At 33.8% G+C, this 20,250-nt stretch overlaps 1 protein-coding gene across 2 annotated transcripts in view; it reads left to right on the plus strand.

Annotated features, from left to right (window-relative positions):
• Window positions 1–8,969: 8,969 nt before the first annotated feature.
• Window positions 8,970–20,250, plus strand: part of LOC118740596 — a gene marked incomplete at its 5' end in the record, with an annotated part of 54,404 nt that continues 43,123 nt past the window's right edge. For both annotated transcript variants that reach the window (XM_036472196.1, XM_036472197.1), the window contains 2 exon segments: window positions 8,970–9,015; window positions 17,832–18,246. In XM_036472196.1, the coding sequence (XP_036328089.1) occupies window positions 8,970–9,015; window positions 17,832–18,246 (461 nt within the window).

Below are 20,250 nucleotides of genomic sequence, written 5' to 3' on the forward strand. Positions count from 1 at the left end.
TAAAATTTTTAAAAATATTTTTATTTATTTTTGCTTTATTTTTATTTCATTTTATTAATTTTTCAACTTATTTATTATTTTTTATTTTTCTAAAAAGAAAAAATTATATACTTTTTTAATTTAAATTAATTAAAAAGTCATATTGTTAAAAGGACTACAGCATAACGCTAAGACATTTCAATCAGTCCAAAAGTCATACCGCTATGCACCTTCTTAGTTTTCTATGTTTTTTGAATAGTCTTTCAAAACACAGTAAAGAGCTTGCAAGATAGTTGCCAGAGTAGTCAATTGTATTATGAAAGACCGTGTCTTTGGAAAGACTGTGGTGAGTTGAAGGGCAGTTGCTTGAATTGCCCTGTTAATCCCTCATATTTTCATTCAGCAACAGCTGTGTCGGATATACCACTGCTAATATTTCACTAATCCTTCTAAAAAAAAAATGAGCTGAATATATGTAGGAATTTTACGGAAGATGTAAGGGCTCGAAACATGCGGTTTAGTATTTATTGATCTAGCACCAGAATATTAATTGTAATGAGCAGATGAATCGCTGAGTTGCAGATTGTTGGCGAATTGAAATTTACAACTACGCCAGCATGAATATAGACATTGGATTAAAGAGCACATTTAAGCCATGTGCACGCCTGTTAGCGTGTGTGTATCTATGGACGCCATGTTTAGCATTACTAAGTCTCCAGTAGTTAGTAGACCACAGCGTCCTAGAATAGCGGTTAAAGAACACCTGTTTCGGCACTTACCCTACTCACTCTTCTCTGAATGGATGCGGTCAATAAAAGTGGCATGACACTTTATGTATGCTGCTTAAGATCTTCTCCGTCCAGATGTTTCCTCAAATCAGCCTAGAGCCCAAGGAAAACAGCAACTTCGTAGTTCTTCTGCAATAGAAATCGTCAAAATACCCTCTAAAACTGACTATAAAGCTACCCTTGTTGAAAATCCCTCTTCTTATCAATCAATGACCCAAAGGTTTTTAAAAGAAACTTGGAAAGACTGATTGGCCTGAAATACCTTGAGGACGCACGTAGTGCTTTTACTGCTCACGGTATGAAGTTAATTTTGATTATCCCCTTTAAGGTTTCCATCTCAGTCACACGATAGACTTCTGCAGTTGGGTGGGTATGATGCTGATGTGATCCGCGGAAAGTGCTCGTCCAATAATTTCAAGATTTTTATATTAAGCTCCTGGTGTCTAATGGGTTACTGCCCAGTTCCATAATAACAAGGAAAATGAGAAGGAAGGAGTTTTTTGAGCTCATCGAACTAATTTGTTCTTAAGTTACCCCTGAAGAAGAGGAATCCTACAGAAATTCCTGGGAACATGTCGCTATCTTTCCCGTTTTCGTAGACACTCATACAAAAAGCCAATTTAGCTTTACTTATGTCCCGTTGAAGGCAATCATTATGTAGTTCGATAAGCTTGGGGTTGAAGTCTGTCTCATTCGGATTTTTCGGAAATTGCTGTGTGACAGAACTGTCATGGACATATGTGACATCACTTGCTTGCGTCGCATTGTGAATAGGGTCACCCCGCAGGGAGGTGTCCTCTCACCCTTGCTCTGGGTCGTGGTGAACGATTACTAGAGGAACTGGATAAACATGGTAAGGTAAGTCAAAACTGGTCTTATTCACTAGAAAGTATAAAATCCCAAACGCGGTTTTTCCCTCTGTCGGAGGTCAGCGCTTACAGCTGTCTGACAAGGTCAAGTAATTGGACTTGGTCCTTTTCAGTAAAAGACCAAACATCGAGGAAAGGGTAAGAAAGGCACCAGTGGCCTTATACTGTTGTAGGGGAGCTACTGGAAAGAGATGGGGCATTTCGGCCAGAGTTGTTTATTGGCTCGAACAGACCGTAGTCAAGCCGAATATATTTTAAGGCGCCCTAGTCTGGTGGAACTCACTACAGTCTACGAGTAAATCGAAACTGATTGTTGTTTTCGAGAGAGGAAGAGTAAATGGGGTTGTCATAATATTTGTACCACAAGAAGAGACCAGTTACAAGTTTTCTGAGGTCTCATCAGCTCAGTGAAAGCAGCTATTTATGCTAGAGGTTCTGATACAGCCTTCCGAAGCATGCCGGTCATTATTGATTATTCACCCAGATCCTGGCGGAGGCTTCAACGACCGAAGGTAGAAGTATCATAATTCGTTGCTTCGTTGCGAACATAGTAATACGAATACTTGATTTGAGCTAGTCTATATGTTCATGGTATGTAGGCACGTGCAAGCGACGCGAATACTTTCAGTAGTTTTCGAGAATCCTCTTTTAAAGGAATATCGGGTTTCTTTTACAATATGCAGTATCTGTATGTAACTCTTGTTTTTGCAAGTAAGGAAATTCAAGATAAAGCTTTAACTTATGTAACACGTGCACATATGTATCTAAATATGTAAACCTTTATGCATTTATATTCAAATATGCCTGTACATGCATATATGTAAGTATATATGGTTTGAATTGCTACTAAGCTTTTCCAACTTTCTGCATTGACGCAAGAGAATCAAAATACTCATCCTACATTCCAACGAGGATACGTAACAATCGCAACTGTTGCAAAAATCAAATTGGCCTTTAAAATAGAATTTGTCCAGCAACATGTCCTGCAATTCTAAATCTCCACTTTTGTAAAAGATCAGCATAAAAATTATTCAAGCATTGTTACGCCCACACTGAAACATTTCTTGAATCTTCGAACTCTTTTGCTTAAAAAAAAAAATACCATGAATATATTTTATAACCAATGCGTATTTTTTTTGTTATGCAAAGAATGTTTACACATGAGCAGACGTATCTGCACACATATGTATGTATGTGCATTAGGATGGTCCAAAAATACATGTGAAGGAAAAAAGTTTAAATTGTTAAGCTCTCACCCCTAGGATTTTTCTAACTGTAAAAAAAAACGTTTTTATTTTGTTTAAAAAATGATACTTAGAACTGCCTCAAATCCCATGAAATTTTCCATGTATTTTATATCGGGAAGAAACATCTCAATTCAATTCAATCTATTTATATTAGAGTTTTGTACATAGTAAGACTAAGTCCTTTAGTAGTACATCTTAAGGTAATAACATTTCAATTTTTCCCAGAAATGGTAAAGAATTCTTTAAAATAATTATTTTTTGATCAGAGAATTTTGTTTCTCTTCATTGGATATATTGCAATAAAAATACATGAGAAACGTCCCGGGCTTTGAAGCAGTTTCATTTAGAAAAATCGGAGGGGGTGAGCTTAACACTTTAAACTTTTTTTGTCGAACCACCCTAATATGCCTACATACATATGGTTGTATACAAGTACGTTTACATATACATACATATATACACGCCGTCTATGTTCATACGGACATAACTCCATAAGCATTTAATATCCCCAACTACAATTTGTTCAACATAAGAAAACATGATCCATTGCAACGTGCAAAAGCTAAAATGTCGAGTGGCTAATAAAAATGCTACCGAGCTGTTGGCAAGGTTGCTATTTTCCGGGTGGAAAAACCACAAAGACTGCGTAAAGTTGGTCGCATTTTAAAATCTTGCCAAGAAGTAAACAACAACAACAATATTAGCAGTAAAACCTGTATAATAAGGAGTAGCAATGGAATGGACCAATACAAATGAAGGAGTCAAATGTGTGCTGGCCTCCTTTCGTAACATACATATGTATATATGGGTCAATACATAATGAAGCTCTGCTGAAGGATAAAAACTTAAATTTTGTTTTCAAAAGTTAAGCAAAGTTCTAAAAGTTTATTTTTGGAACAACTCAAAACTCGTTTTAAAGGTGATATTAAGGGATATAAAGAAAAAATATGTATATAAAGAAAATTGGAAAAAAATTTTACAGAATTTCCGAAGTATCATAAAATCAAAAACTTTTAAAAATGTTTGGCTGCATTGTTTATGCAATACTTATAGCTGATCTTAAATATCTTAAAATTTTCAAAATTATTTTTTAAGATATGAATTTTGAGCTTTAATTTTTTAATTTTTTTTATTGCAAACTGAAAATAAGGTTATATTAAACAGTTTTGATTTAAGAAAAACTTATTTTGAATTTAGGGTTTGTGAAAAAATTTTATTTGCAATGTTCAAAAAAAATCTGCATCTTTTAGAATTATTGTTTTAAAAAAATTTAGCCCACAACTTATCCAAGTTTTGCTTTAACGATTTTTAAATTTCAAAATTCTGTAATTTTTATTTTTCGATTTATTTAAGATATATATTTTATTTAAATAACCTCAACTATAAACTTTAAAACCAGACTCGAACCAGTTTTTTAACTATAATAGTTTATGAGACATTCAATAAATAAACTTGGTAAATCCGGGTAATTTTGAAATTTTGATCTTTTGAAATTTAAAATTTTTTTTTTGCGTGGCAGAACTTCGTTATATTGTAAAAGAAAAGTTCTGACCAAAATCGCTCAAATCGAAAATGGCCGATTCCAACGATTGATCGATTTGACATAGATTGACCCATATATATATAGTATGTAGGTATGCAAATACATGTATTTATTTATATGTATATGAATACAAATTTATTGCACAAGCAGTTGCCAGGTTATCTTGATATAGCATGTTTTACACATGGTAAGCGTATTCATATGCATTTCATGGCAGTCGTACAATGCTGATATGGACTTGGCGCAGCATCGATATTTTTGCATTCAACAAATTTTTTTGTACGATTCTGTACTATGCTAACAGGCAAGTGCAGTGCTCATTGCATTGTTATGGGATCAATATGTCATCTTTGCGTTTTTATACCAAGTTTATCGTTTTATGTTGACATTTTTTTCGAAGAATCTACTTACTAATCGCAGATTTTGTTGTAAATCTAAATAGCAGTAAAGAAATGTTTGACTCGTCACTCAGTGCCGCCTTAGTCGGCATAGATCGAAAAAATTGGCATTTTTGTAAAGATAATTTATCCAATAACAAGTAAGAAAGTCTAAGTTCGGGCGGAGCCGAACATTAAATACCCGGCGCAAGTATTAAATATATGTTTTTTCACCTTTCCGAAACCTTCCGCTAGATGGTAAGCCGGGGTGTATCAATTTTGAGTAAATTGGCGTCCTTCAATTTCGAAATATTGAAGTTTCAAGCATATCTGAAATTTACCGTTACATGAGAAGCGGCCGTTATTTTAGTCCGATTTCAATAATTTTCAACGTTTTGCTTATATGTGGCAAGCACAATAACCACACCGAGTTTGGTACAAATTGGTAGAACGGTTACCGATATACTTATATGTGATCATAAGTGGGCGGTGCCACGCCCATTTTCCAAAATTTTACCATAAACGTATTTCTTGGTAAAGAATTGTTGCAAGAATCCATTTTGAATAAATTAGCTTCAATATTTACTGATTTATCGAAGATTTTGTATTTCTCTAAATTACCGTTATATGGGAAGTAGGCGTGGTTATTGAGCGATTTTAAAAATTTTCAGCCATTTCGTATGTTGTGCGAAGGCCAACAATTGTGCCAAGTTTGGAGGAAATTGGTGCAGCAGTTACCAAGATATACACATGTAACCATAAGTGGGCGTGGCTACGCCCATTTTCCAAAAATTTATAATATTATTATTTTTCGTCTAAAACTTATTATAAATATCAATTTTGAGTGAATTATCTTCATTAGTTACTAAAATATCGCAGTTTTCGTATTTCTGGAAATTACCGTTATATGGGAAGTGGGCGTGGTTAAAGTCCGATTTCGCCCATTTTCAATACCAACCTACCTTGGATTAAGGGAAGCCTACATACCAAATTTCGTTGAGATATCTCAATTTTTGCTCGAGTTATCGTGTACACGGACGGACGGACAGACGGACAGACGGACGGACAGACAGACACAGCTTAATCGATTTCTTTTTTCATCCTGATCATTTATGTATACATTTGTCTATTTCTATCTCGATTCGTTTTGGCTGTTACAAACAACCGTTATGTGAACAAAATTAATATACCCTTGTGCACAAGTGCGCTCGGGTATAAAAAGAGTTAAAGCGAAATCTAATAAAAAATATGCCGTCAGGAAGCATCTAAATTTAACCAATTTTATACCATCCATCTCGTGGTAAAAACAATAATCTCATATAGATCGTCTTGGGCATCGGAACATTGGCCTTTTTTTCAAAAAGTTTTAAGCGAAAATACCTAATTTTGCGGCGAACTTCCAGCTTTGACAGTAAAATTTAAGATTTTTTAGAGCATACATAAAATAATTGCTCAATAAGCCCTCCTGCTGCTTTAATGAGTTTATCAACCACTAAAACTACTGCTTTATGAAAGCTATATAAGAAAAAGAGACATAACGCTATTTTATGAGGAGTAACATTTTGAATGCCTTGAGAGCGTGAGATAAATATAGAGGCGAAAAAACTGAGTTGTATTAAAGATAAATTTAGTTGAATAGCGGTATTTCTTTTTTTAACTCACAAAAGAGATAATCAAATTTGACTGCCCTTGAATTGAGTTGTTGTTGTGAGAGGGAAGATGTAAGTCTTATTTTTGCGATGTCTGTCTTAAAATACACTGAGGTTGTTCACACTTTCCTGGTTATCTGGTAAAAATTATTATTGTGTAGTGTAATTTATTGTTGTAAACCGAATAAAAATATAGCCACATAACCTGATAACCAGGTAAGTATGAACAACCTCTTTATCTACTAAAAAAAAATATAAGTGAGATTTTAAAAAAAGGAAATAAATGCTGATTAAAGAGGCTATCTGATCCATTATTCAAGGCCGTGGACCAAAAAAAAGAAGAAAAGACATATTTTGTTCTTGACATGAGAACCTTAGCCAAGATATCTGAAAATTAGAACAGTAATGCTTCATTTTTTTTTAAGCCCCAACACGACCATTTTTCATCTAAATAATTTGTTTGAGTACATCTGCCTACACTGGTAGATAAAGCTAAGCAAACATTTTTATTCTTTACTATGGAAACCAGATAAATTTTCGTGGACCCCACCTACAACTCGTGAAACCATATATTTTTTTACCGCCCGCCTAGACTGCCGTTGTGTCTGCCGTAGACCCACATCATAATATTTTGTATTACTCATTAAACAATGAAGTTTTACTTATATAAGCGTGGCAACCCTTTGTAATAAATTTTTCCAACTACATATAAACATATTTTGTTGGACATGTACATATGTCCTTATATTTGATTTAATTGATTAATTACGTGAAATTTGTCTTTTAACAGGTGGCAACACTTTTTAAAAATGCTTTTGAAACAAAGCTTTCTTATAAGGATGATTATCTTTAGATTGACGTTCGTATTGTAAGTTTGTGTTTAACTTGTAAATTAAATAAAATTTAGTTTATATAAAGGTGGCAATCCTCTTCAAAAACATTTTCAAAATATATCTATCTTAAATCTTATTTGGGAACCACATTATCATACTTTGTATAACTTATTGAGTAAAGGAATTTGATTTTAAAAAGGTGGCAAGCCTTATTAAAAATATTTTCGAAATTAAGTTTTTTTTAATAACGTTCGTAGAATTAGGATTATTTTTCTGAAATTTAAAACAGCCAATTTGAAGAGAAAAATTCAATACTGCACAGAATGCTTTTTTGTTTTATTTTCTTCACAATTGTCTACAAATGTGAATGCACCCGACTTGGTGGACTGCACCAATTTTCTACATTCTCTGTAAATATGAATTTATGTTCATTAGGGTGGTCCAAAGAAAATAAAGCCAGAATTTTAATGCTGTCACACTTAGGATTATTCTTTAACGAAAAAAATATCCCTTGTTTTTTTTTAATCAATAAATTGAGGTCGCCCAAAGCGCTGACATTTTTTCGTCTATTCTATATGGGGAAGAATTTTTTTCGTAGAAATGAATAAAATCCTTTATTTTTGAATCGGCAAACTTTGTTTCTCTTTAGAAGACTTCGAGGAATAATAGCCAATTCTTTATTTAACTATTGTTTATTACTAAATATCTTTTACTAAACATCTTTTATCCCCTAAAAACCTCTAAATTTTTTTTTATAAAAAAATTAGGTGTATATTTTGTGTACATAGAATGATCTTAGGTGGTGAGAGCATTAAAATTCCGACTATACTTTTCTCACCAGCATTTTTGTTCCAGCCTAATGCACATACCTACATACGTATAAAAAATATCTTACCATTCACCACTTGTCATTCATCATTCTGCGTTCCTTTTTTGCGCAGCAATCCAAAAATACTTACATTGTTGTCGAACACAGGCTTTTCAACACGCTATGCTTGTTCTTCCTTTTGCTACACCCACAAACATCCACACATGCATACATACATAAATATGAAGAAACGTGCAAGTATTTACTACTTAACTATAACTACTCACACTATTTTTTCTACTCTTTCATATGCAGGTCTGGTGGTCACCGTGCCCCAGCCGCGAATGCCCTGAGGAGCCGGAGCTTGATTTGGCTGTGAGTCAATGTGCGGATTATTGTCTGTTACAAGAGCAGCAGCAGCAACAGCAACAGCAACAAACAAATTTGCTAGCGAAGCCTTCGTTATATGGTCCATCGCCCGATTACTATTCGACAACGCAACGCGCGCCAACAACTACACTAAGGACAACAACAATGAGCGTAATTTCAAGCACAGCAACAATGGCAATCACCGCTGAGTCACCAACACCAACACCGACTCCAATATCAACAGCCACAGCCATAGACGCAGCAACATGGATGGATCCATCGTTATCCGCGACTCCTACGTCTTCATCTTCACCTACGCTTTCGCCACCGACCCCGCCATCATTGGTGACATCTATAGTGCGCAGCACAACCACTAAAGCTGCTGAAACGGCAGCAGCAGCAGCGGCAGCCGCTCGTGCTGAGACAGCGGCAGCTGCGGCGGCCGCTTTTACAACACCCAGCTCAGTGGCCCGTTTCCAAGATGTACTTAATATGCCAGCGACAATGGTGACGTCTTCTTCGGCCTTGTCAGAGTTGGAGCAGGGATGGAATTGTAAGTGACAGCCGAAAGCTACCCTGCGTGCTTGTGTGCTTTCTTACTTGCTCCGGGCGTGCGTGTGCGTATTTGCACTTGTGTTGCCATGACTGCCAAGTTTACTTTATGACCTGCTTGCCTTTAGCTTTGTCTGCCTGTCGGTTGGGTTTTCAGTGTGACTTTTTGCTTGCCCGTTTGTTTGCTTAACTATTTGCGATCGAAATGTGTGTACATATGTATGTCTATATGGACATTTCTAAGTGCCACATATGTATGTACATGCATTTCTATGCAGTCATGCAAGTAATTTACTATGTGCGAAAAACATGTGTACTCTGTCGTTCAGTTTGACCGTCCCTTCTGTCCTTTCGTCGTTTCAAGTACATATGCACACACGAGTATGTATGTATGATTAGTGGGTGCATGCCTACCAGGGAAGCCAACTCATGGGGAATTCCCCGATTTGCGGAGAATTTCAGACAGCGGGAGGAATCGGGGAAAGGACGGTGTTTTGTGGGGAATTTCAGTTTACATGGGTAAGCGGGGGATGAACTGTTTATTGTGAAGAATTAGGTGTAATTTTTTTTCTTTTTTGCTTCCTTTATTTCATAATGATTTAAAAAAATATAAGTTGAGATGTCACACTCGTCACCGTGGAATGTGCCGTATGCAGGTGTGTTTTTTATTGTACAAAGTTTTAAACTTGGATTTGAACGCTTTTTGTTAAAGAATGAACTCTATTCTTATAAAAAATAATTCACTTTAAAACAACTTGTCAAAATTTGGTGCGACTAAATTTTTTTCGACCATTATTTGTGTGTAAATATTATACGTACATTTTTATTCTTTATTTAAATTAAAAAGCTCAAAATTTTTACAAAAGTTTGTTGATTTTTTTTTTAATATTGTACAAAGTTTTAAACTTGGATTTGAACGCTTTTTGTTAAAGAATGAACTCTATTCTTCTCAAAAATAATTCAAATTAAATAACAAAAAAAAAATTGTTTTTGTTTTTTTTTTCTTTTTTTTGGCCTTATAACAATTATATTCAACAATTTATATTGAGCTCGAGGTCATTTTTTAAATGAAAATTTATTATGAAAAAGCAACAATAATTTGAAAAAGTGGTAGAAGTGATAGCTATTTCGGAAATCACCACATTTCCTCATCAGACTTCTTTCAGTAGGATTCGAACCGACGATCCCACTGACTCAGCCAGTTGCCTATGCACCGTGCTAAGTACGCCTTGTAAATTATCGTTTGCTTTTTTCCACTATTTTCATTTTTGTTATGCCAACACAATCAAGCGCAGCTATTCCGCTGCAATTCACTTGATCATGTGGTTGTTAGTATTGTTGGTTTTTGCTGATAATTCTATTTTTAGAATGTTTAACTTTTAGGTGTGCTCGTTCGTAAGTTATTTGTTTTTGTTATTTTTTGGCCTTATAACAATTATATTAATTAAAAAAAATATAAAAATAATAAGTTTCTAAATTTTTAAAATTTGGTGCGACTAATAGTACGATCAAATTAGACCAAAAATACCACTGGACCACTGTTTGTATGGAAATATTATATGGACATTTTTATTCTATGTTAACAAAATAAACAGAATGACTAGCGATACATCAAAATACATAATTTTTTTGTAAATAAAAAGATATCTGTGGGTGGGGAATTTTAAGAAATTTCGGGCAAAGTCGGGGAATTTCATAGTCGAAATCGGGGAATTATCAAAAATGAGTTGGCTACCCTGATGCTAACAGATTATACATGTAAGTATGCACATATATATGTGTACATATATCTGCCTTGTTGTGGCTTTATTTGTATTTATGAAATGAATAAATGAATGCATAAACGCTTGTAAAATGGACAATTGATGTAGTCTAGTGCATTTCTAAAGTGTGAAGTGACATGTAATGTGTGTATGTGTGTGTGTGAATGGAAGTTCGTGTGAATGCGAGTGCGAGTGCAAGCATGAAAAGTGACAAAGTATGAATGCATAAACACAACAAAACAGAAATATAAGCCAGGCGTGAAAATAACAAACTCTACGCATTTCAAATTTCCCACTTGAGTGTACAATGTGTATCGAACTTGATTGCAAAATTTTTTTGTTAAAGGATTTGTCGAGATATTGACCATAATAAAGAAGAGTATGCCTTTAAAATTGAAAATTATAGCCTCTTTGAATAGTTTCTGCACAAAATTTGTATAATTTTTACGTGAAAACTAGCCAATTTCCGCTTGGTTCGGGGCGGTTGATAAGAACTTTTGCGTTGGCCAATGCGAAAATGTCGTTGAAAAGAAAAAAAAAAACGGTTTGTAAAGCAAAAATTCTTAGTATAGGTTACAACGACTAAATAGCAGAGGCCTCTCAACCCTTGAACTCCATTATTGGAGAGCAAAGCCACCTATCGCATAAGAAGAGCTCGAGTTTAGAGTGATTAACTCAGGTTTTTTTTTTAAACCGGTTTCCACCGTTTTTTTGGATATCTATAGGTAGTTTTATTGAAACCTGCATTTTTGGAATATAGAACAAACAGAATTTTTTGGGTCAAACAAACCGGTTTTTTAAAATCATACAAATCTTGACTTGGAGAAGTACTTGGTTTCACTTGGCATAGAAGAGAAATTACTGACGTGCTGTTTTGGACTCGGGCCAAAATCGTGGTTACGGCGCCAATAACTATTAATGAAATCATAAAAACGAAATTTTAGCGCATTTTCCTTTGACCATTTACAACTTTATTTATCAATCAATTTATTTCGTCGATAGCTCTATGTTTTTGTAAGAGGGCAGGGTTTTACACGAATCAAAAGAATTTACAAAAAAAAAAATTATTTAAAAATTTTTTCCTTGTTAAAATTTGCATTTTTTTCATTCACAAACTTAAAATTCAAATATCTTGCGCAAATGACCGAAATAATGATCTTCCTGTAAGGCTTTTGCCATTATGTTAAGGACGTATAAATGTTCGGAAAGCATATGTATATACCGGCTCCGAAAATTCGGTATTACGTGCTTTAAATTGTGGTATAGAAACCACATTGTTTTTCCTGCAAAAACATGGTTATCGAAAAATCCTTTTTTTGAAGTTAGTGAAAAATTAAAATTTCAGGCGCCGGTAACGACATCTAAATTTAAGTTTCTCAAGCCCATCTTGGAACAGGCGCCTTCTTTTTTTATTCGAAATATCGCGAAACTTAAAAAGATAATTGCCATCTGTTTGAAAATTTTAATTAAATTATATTATGCAGAAGTTATTTGAAATTTTAAATTATGGGTGTCAAACGAAAGGCTGTTAAGAAATATTTAGTTTGAATATTTAAAATAAATTTCAGGTGTTTGAAGAAGGTTGCCACCTGTTTAAAATGTTTAATTCAATTTTGGCGTTTTAACAAGTTCACTTATAATATTGTAATACGGGTAATAGGGATAGAAGAAGTTTCAATTCAGGTGCGCGTGGGATCCACACACAACATTTCTTATTCAACTGAATGCACTTTAGCAATATCCTGATGACAACAGAGTGTGAAAAGCTTAGTTATGACCAGGAATTTGCATTCAGGAAGCAAAAAAAAATCTTGAAAATCATATATGTATAACATTTCAAATATAGAACAGAAATCAGATCAATTAAAATAGTCTTAAGAAAATAAATTAACACAAAAATTTACTTACTACTTAAATTTTGTTAAATCGTTGTATATTATTCCATATCTTTAGCACACGCAACTTTCCACAAGTCAACGTCACTAAAAACATGAAAGCAATTGCTTTTAGTATGTGTAGCTAAATAATATTTTCTGTCCATATACATATGTAATTGTTATTGTTGTGATGTATTCCTGTTGCCATACAAAATTTCTGCCTCACTACCCATATTTGTCCATTTGTCATTCTTATTTGTATGACTGTCATTCTTATTGCCATTTTAGTATTCAACACGAAACTCAAACATATCAATGCATATTTGTAATACTCCTATATTGGCAGTATCTACAGGCGCAGTCAGCAAACATTACAGTACAGATTAGGGCTGTGCGATTGTTCGATTACTCGAGCAAGTTGGTTAATCAATTATTCGGTTAATCAATTACTCGAGTAATCAAGATTTTGATTACTCAAAACGATGATTAATCGAGTTACTTGAAATATGATTACTCAAAAAAAAATAGTTTTGCTCGTTAAAAGAGTTTGCTTTGGAAAATGCTTATTTTCTTTTTTACATTCTGTGCATGAAAAAAAAATTTTCGTTTTAATTTTTGAAAACAGAAACGTTGTTTTCAAAGCATCAAAGAACTTTAACTACTTTATACATATGTAAAGAGTTGAAATGTTGATTACTCATTTTACTCGAAATGTTGATTAATCATAAAGCAAATTACTCAAATATTTTTGTTTTTGGTTAATCAAAAATCTTGATTACTCGAGTAAATGAACTTTTGAGTAATCATAACTTCTAATTAATCGAATAACTGAGTTATTTACTTTATGATTAATTAAAATTTTGAGTAATCAATTAATCACACAGCCCTAGTACAGATATATCATAAAAAGAAAACGAAGACCTAGTAATCGTATGTAAAAAATTAAGCTTGAAATTAAAACAAATCGCAGTGGCGGTACCTTAAAGGTAAATTACAGAGAATTTTGAGTTTTTATTTAATTTCATGAGTTTTATAATAAATGAAATTATTTTTTATTTTTTAGTACTTCGTAAAATACTTCCACTTTTAATACATTTGCGAATAATTATGTAACTCTCAAACATGTAAACTCAAATGTAACAATTAGAAAGCCTGCTAAAAACATACAGTTTATAAGCAGGGTTAAATAAAATGAATGGATGAATAAATTAAATGGTAGAAATATCGCAAAGATGATTTTTAAGCATCTCGTTTTGATTTCGGAATGCTTACACATTGAGCAGTTAGCTTGCTGCCAATATAGGAGTATTACATAAATATATATTTTAAAGTCAAAAAGAGCGGATAAATGAAATAATTTCTAGAAATTTTAGCTAAAAAGTTTGCAATTCTAATGAACCTTTGTTGATTTTTTACTTTTTGCACAAAGTTTAGAATTTTGATTTATATAATTTTTGTTAGATAATGAGCCTACTTTTATAAAAAAAATAGCGAAAAAAATCAAAAGAAAAACATTGCAAATATTTTATAAAGATCACTACAATTTTGAGTGTAAGTCACTCTGGTTTTTAATTCGTTTTTACCTGGTTAGTCAGTAAATTTGTACTCAGTGAAAAATGGAAATATATGTTTTAACTAAACATTCCAAAATAATCAAGTGGTAACCATTTCAAGCATTTTCAAAATGGTTTTTTTAATTTCCTGGTAGCTTTAAAATAAAATTTTAATACTTCATCATAACGTGTCAGTTTGTATAAGTAAACATCGTCAACAAAGGGGCTTAAACCTCTCAGAGTAAGATAATCCTCTTCAAATTTATTTTCAAACGCTACTGAGGATACATCAAACTCGCCTAAATGTATTTGTCACATATACTTACATACGTATACTCATGATAAAAACATTACAAGGTAAATTCATTCTCTCAATTCGTCGGCCATGATTTTGTTCTGACGTTTGCCAACATTTAAAAATCATATAAAATTGAAAATAAAAAAATTAAATTGTTCACAATTGTTGTTGTTTGAGATTGAAAATGAGAATGTGTGTGTGAGTTTGAGTTTTGATTTTAAAATTATATTGTTGGCAAACGTCAGACTACCTCTCAATGGTTTTACCTTCCCCGCAAACATATTCTGAGCGCTCAGAATATATGAGTCGGAAAGGAGTCCTAGGTAAGTAAGAAATATGAGTTTCAAAAACATACATTTTTTTACTCTTATATGAATCTTTTAGGAGTCATATATGATCCAAGTTATGAGCCAGCACTTTGTGTCAGTATAAAAACAATAACGACTAGAAATTTATATCTAAACTTGTTTATACAGATATGAAAAATAATTAGGAAGGAAAATAAACAAAATTTAGCTGCAGCAACTGCTATTACATGAATGCTGCAATATATGAACATATGTATATATGTATGCGCAGAGGTTTGTATATAAATATGCAACAGTATTTGAAATGAATTCCTTGCTAACGTGGCTCTAAAGTAAGTTCATTAAGAGAGTTGAAGAATAAAGCCAATAAGAGCAACAGAACAGCATACAAGGAGCTCCGAAAGTAGGCATTTATGAGGCCAATAAGAGTCATTTAAGAGCTTCAAAAAGAGTCCAAAATGAGCCGTATATGAGGCCAATAAGAGTCCAATATGACTCATATTGAGGCTCATTTGATGTATGAACTTAAGCTCATATAGGACGACCTTCGCAGGAAGGGAAACACCCTCATTTCGGACTCTTAAATGAGCTAATAATGAGCACAAAGGCTCCGAAATGGGACTCCTTAAAGACTCATTTATGACTCCAAATGTTTGCTGGGTTGTTATGTTTTTATCATGCGTAAACTAATACATGAAAAACCTGCGCATGCGCAAAACGTACATTTGACTCAAAACTATCTGCCTTTGATTGCTGAATCAAACACATTGCGCAGATAGGTTACTGCCAATATAGAAGTATACCCGCAAACATATTCTGAGCGCTCAGAACATATGAGTCCGAAAGGAGACCTAGGTGAATGCCTTTGCAAATATAGTGCGTTCAATTAGACTCAAAGAACAGCCTAAAATAAGAGCCCTAATGTTGTCATATATGAGGCCGATAAGAGCCTTAAAAAGAGTCTGAAATGTTTCATATATGAGGGCAAAAAATTGTGTTAAAAGAGACCAAAATCAACCGCATATGAGCCCAATAAGAGTCCATTATGACTTAAATTGAGGCTCATTTGATGGATGAATTTAAGCTCATATAAGTCGACCTTTGGAGGAAGGGAAACACCCTCACATCGGATTCTTAAATGAGCTCATAATGAGCGTAAAGACTCCGAAATAGGACTCCGTAAAAACTCTTTTATGACTCCAAATGTTTGCTGAGATTAAATATATGTTTCTATGCTGGTTTTTGTATGGATGTGTATGTATGTACGTTAGGGCGGTACAAAATACAAGCGGAGAAGAAAAGTATAAATGTTAAGCTCTCACCTCCTAGAATTTTTCTAAATGGAAAAAACGAATATATTTCTGTTAAAAAAATTTTATATTTAGAACTCTCTCAAAGCCTATGAAGTTTTTTATGTATTTTATATGGGAAAAAACACTTTTCCATAGAAATGGTATAGAAAAATATTGATTTTCAAGAATTCTATTCCTACGAAAAAGTGTTTGTCCTCATATAAAATACATGGAAACTTCATGGGCTTTGAGACAGTTCTACATATAACATTTTTTTTTAACAGAAAAATATGTGCATTCGTTTTTTGCATTTATAAAAAAAGAAAAGGGGTGAGAGCTTAACGTTGTAAACTTTTTTTAGACCACCTTAATGTAAATCCATATATGTATGTATGTGCGAATGATGCGTGTCACATCTGAGTTGTTTGTGCAAGAAAACCAAACGATTAGTTCCGAGTTCGATGGCTGGTTTGTGAAAGAGTTCTGTCTAAAAGTGATCGCTCAGCGGGCAGGCAAAAGCAAAGCTCAGAATGTGGTTCTGCTGCGTAAAAACTTATTTTAAGTCTTAACTGCCGGTAAGAGTGGCTTGTGTGTGTTTGAAGGTCTGCTCCATTCGACCACAGCGTCAAAAGAATCTAATAAAAAAATCGAAGGCGAAGGTCGGCCCAACACATGGCATAGGATATACATATGGATGTATGTACACTATACATACAGTCAGTCAAATAAGTTTAGGCGAATTTCTTACAACATGGGCAACTATTTTTTAAATATTTTATTTATCGCACATTTTCGATAAAAATATGGTTAATCTACAACGAAAACCCTAAAAATCAGAGCTCCATACCTTGTGCAAAATTAAAGAAAATTCTGCAAAATTTCATACAAATATTTCACTTTTGGTTTACGCTGTCTAGAAAAGAGTTGAGTGTGCAGTTTATTAGCCTATTCAATTTTAGTACAATGAAGTACAAGTATTAGGAAGCTAGGACTTATCATATTCGGCAAATTTTTTTGTTGCAGGTGTCGCACGTTTTTTCCATATAAAAAAATTATCAAACATTATTTTATATGGAGAAAATGAGCGAGAACTTCAACAAAAAAAAATACTAGAAATCAATGGTAAGTCCTAGCTACCTCAAACTTGCACTTTATTATAATAAAATTGAATGGGCTAAAAAAATGCATACTCAACTTTTTTCTAAACAGTGTAAATACAAAGTGCAAGATTTGGATGAAAATTTGCAGAGTTTTCTTTACTTTTGCCTAAGGTTTGGAACTCTTATTTTGGGTTTTTTGTTGTAGATTTAACCATATTTTTATAAAAATATTAGCGAAAAATAAAATACTTTAAAAATAGTTGCCGGTATTGTAAAAAATTCGCTGTACCTAAACTTTATTGACTGACTTTAAATGTATATTTATGTATCTGCATGTCAATTGTGTAAAATTATCTATATTTCTGCACATGACTGAATGAATGTGTGCAACTAGAGCGTACACATGTCAAGCACATACGCCATTAGATTACGTGCCCCCTTGTATAGTGTGCGCTTTTTTAACAATCCTCTGTATTGCGAATTTTCTCTTTTATTAGACATACATTCATACGTATGTACATAAAATTATGTAATTGTGTTTATTTGTGCCTCTACATTTTCTTTTATATTTTCTTTACCCCTCCCCCACACAATGTATGTATGATGCTTTGCCCACAAACAATCAGTGGAAGCAGCAGGCGAACCGGGTAACGATAGCGTCTACTACAACCCCAAGAGTTGGGTACATTCCGATGGCAGTGATGCTGCCTATTTTATGCTTCAAATGCATCCAGATTTGGCTGACCCCATTGAGCAATTGGGCATGGAAATCGAACCGGATGACAATGAGACAGTGACCGATTTCAAGCAACGCTTCGGTGAGAAACGTCTGTGGGAGATGCAAATCAATGTCACCGATTTGGATGAATTGGATCTACGTTGCGGCGGTTTGGTGCGCCGCTCCAATATGTCACAACTCACAAATGAGACTGTCAACTGCATGGTACAGCGTTGTATATTTACAATGAATGCACCGGAGATTTGTCCACCGGATTACAAAGAATCAGATGATAGAGTTTTCTGGATTTACTTCTTGTTGAGGTAAGTGTGTAGGCATGTAGTTGGGGATGAGTGGATGTGTGAGTATGTACGTATTGATGAAAGTGAAGTTGGTTAAAAGCTATCTCACTTACGTAATACTGATTGGCACTTAAAAAGAAGGCAAGATTAGAATGAATGCGTTAGAAAACAAAAGGCTAAATTAAAATATACACAAAAGAAAAATTTAAGTACATATGTATGTATGTAACGGGTGATTTTTTTGAGGTTAGGATTTTCATGCATTAGTATTTGACAGATCACGTGGGATTTCAGACATGGTGTCAAAGAGAAAGATGCTCAGTATGCTTTGAAATTTCATCATGAATAGACTTACTAACGAGCAACGCTTGCAAATCATTGAATTTTATTACCAAAATCAGTGTTCGGTTCGAAATGTGTTTTTATCGACAAATTTTGTTCAGCGATGAGGCTCATTTCTGGTTGAATGGCTTCGTAAATAAGCAAAATTGCCGCATTTGGAGTGAAGAGCAACCAGAAGCCGTTCAAGAACTGCCCATGCATCCCGAAAAATGCACTGTTTGGTGTGGTTTGTACGCTGGTGGAATCATTGGACCGTATTTTTTCAAAGATGCTGTTGGACGCAACGTTACGGTGAATGGCGATCGCTATCGTTCGATGCTAACAAACTTTTTGTTGCCAAAAATGGAAGAACTGAACTTGGTTGACATGTGGTTTCAACAAGATGGCGCTACATGCCACACAGCTCGCGATTCTATGGCCATTTTGAGGGAAAACTTCGGAGAACAATTCATCTCAAGAAATGGACCGGTAAGTTGGCCACCAAGATCATGCGATTTGACGCCTTTAGACTATTTTTTGTGGGGCTACGTCAAGTCTAAAGTCTACAGAAATAAGCCAGCAACTATTCCAGCTTTGGAAGACAACATTTCCGAAGAAATTCGGGCTATTCCGGCCGAAATGCTCGAAAAAGTTGCCCAAAATTGGACTTTCCGAATGGACCACCTAAGACGCAGCCGCGGTCAACATTTAAATGAAATTATCTTCAAAAAGTAAATGTCATGGACCAATCTAACGTTTCAAATAAAGAACCGATGAGATTTTGCAAATTTTATGCGTTTTTTTTAAAAAAAAAGTTATCAAGCTCTTAAAAAATCACCCTTTATGTACATTTGGGTGGAAAAAATTAAAAATCTAAATGTTAAGCTCTCACCGCCTAGAATTTCTAAATCGAAAAAAGAATACCTGTACCTTTTTTTGTAAAAAAAAAAATATTTAGAAATGCCTCAAAGCCTATAAAATCTTCCAAGTATTTTATATGGGGGGAAGACACTTTTTCATCAAAATGGAATAGAATAGCTGGCGTCTTCCATTTTCGTTCAATTTCTTTCCTATTCACTAGACACCGTCGTACGAATAAACCAGAGCAGATTAAAGACCACAGTTCACAAAAAATCTCACCCAACCGCCTAATATTTAATCATTTCGAAGGCGGAGCAGATTTTAAAAAAAGTAAGTGCGCCTGGGCCACATTGGAGAAGTGAAACTTACGTTACATACATATCTACTTTGTCTCATAACCAATATACATACATACATATGTACATACATACATACGTCTGCTTTTGCTTAAGGTTATATTTTTTGTCTTTTTTCTATATAGATCCCTACATCTACCCCTACCTCTACCCCTGTTCGTTCTAATTACATTTATGTTATTCTGTTTTCCTTTATCTTCATTTTTATCCTTATACTCTATCGATAACAAAATCGGTAGTAACATCCAATGAAATATCGATAACTCGAATAAATCGATAATAACATTGGTAGCAAAATCTATTAGAAACTCGATAAAAATATCGATAAAAATATCCAAACAAAATCAATAAAAATATCGCTAACAAAATCAAAATATCATTAGCAAAGTCCATGAAAAATTCGATAAAAATTTCGATACCAAAATCGATAATAATATTGGTAGCAAAATCTGTAAATATCCATAACAAAATCGATAAATAACGATTA

This window comes from Rhagoletis pomonella, unplaced genomic scaffold (genome assembly GCF_013731165.1).
Source record: "Rhagoletis pomonella isolate Grant_MI unplaced genomic scaffold, Rhpom_1.0 Rhpom_scaffold_00006, whole genome shotgun sequence".
NCBI classification, from domain to species: Eukaryota; Metazoa; Arthropoda; class Insecta; order Diptera; family Tephritidae; genus Rhagoletis; species Rhagoletis pomonella.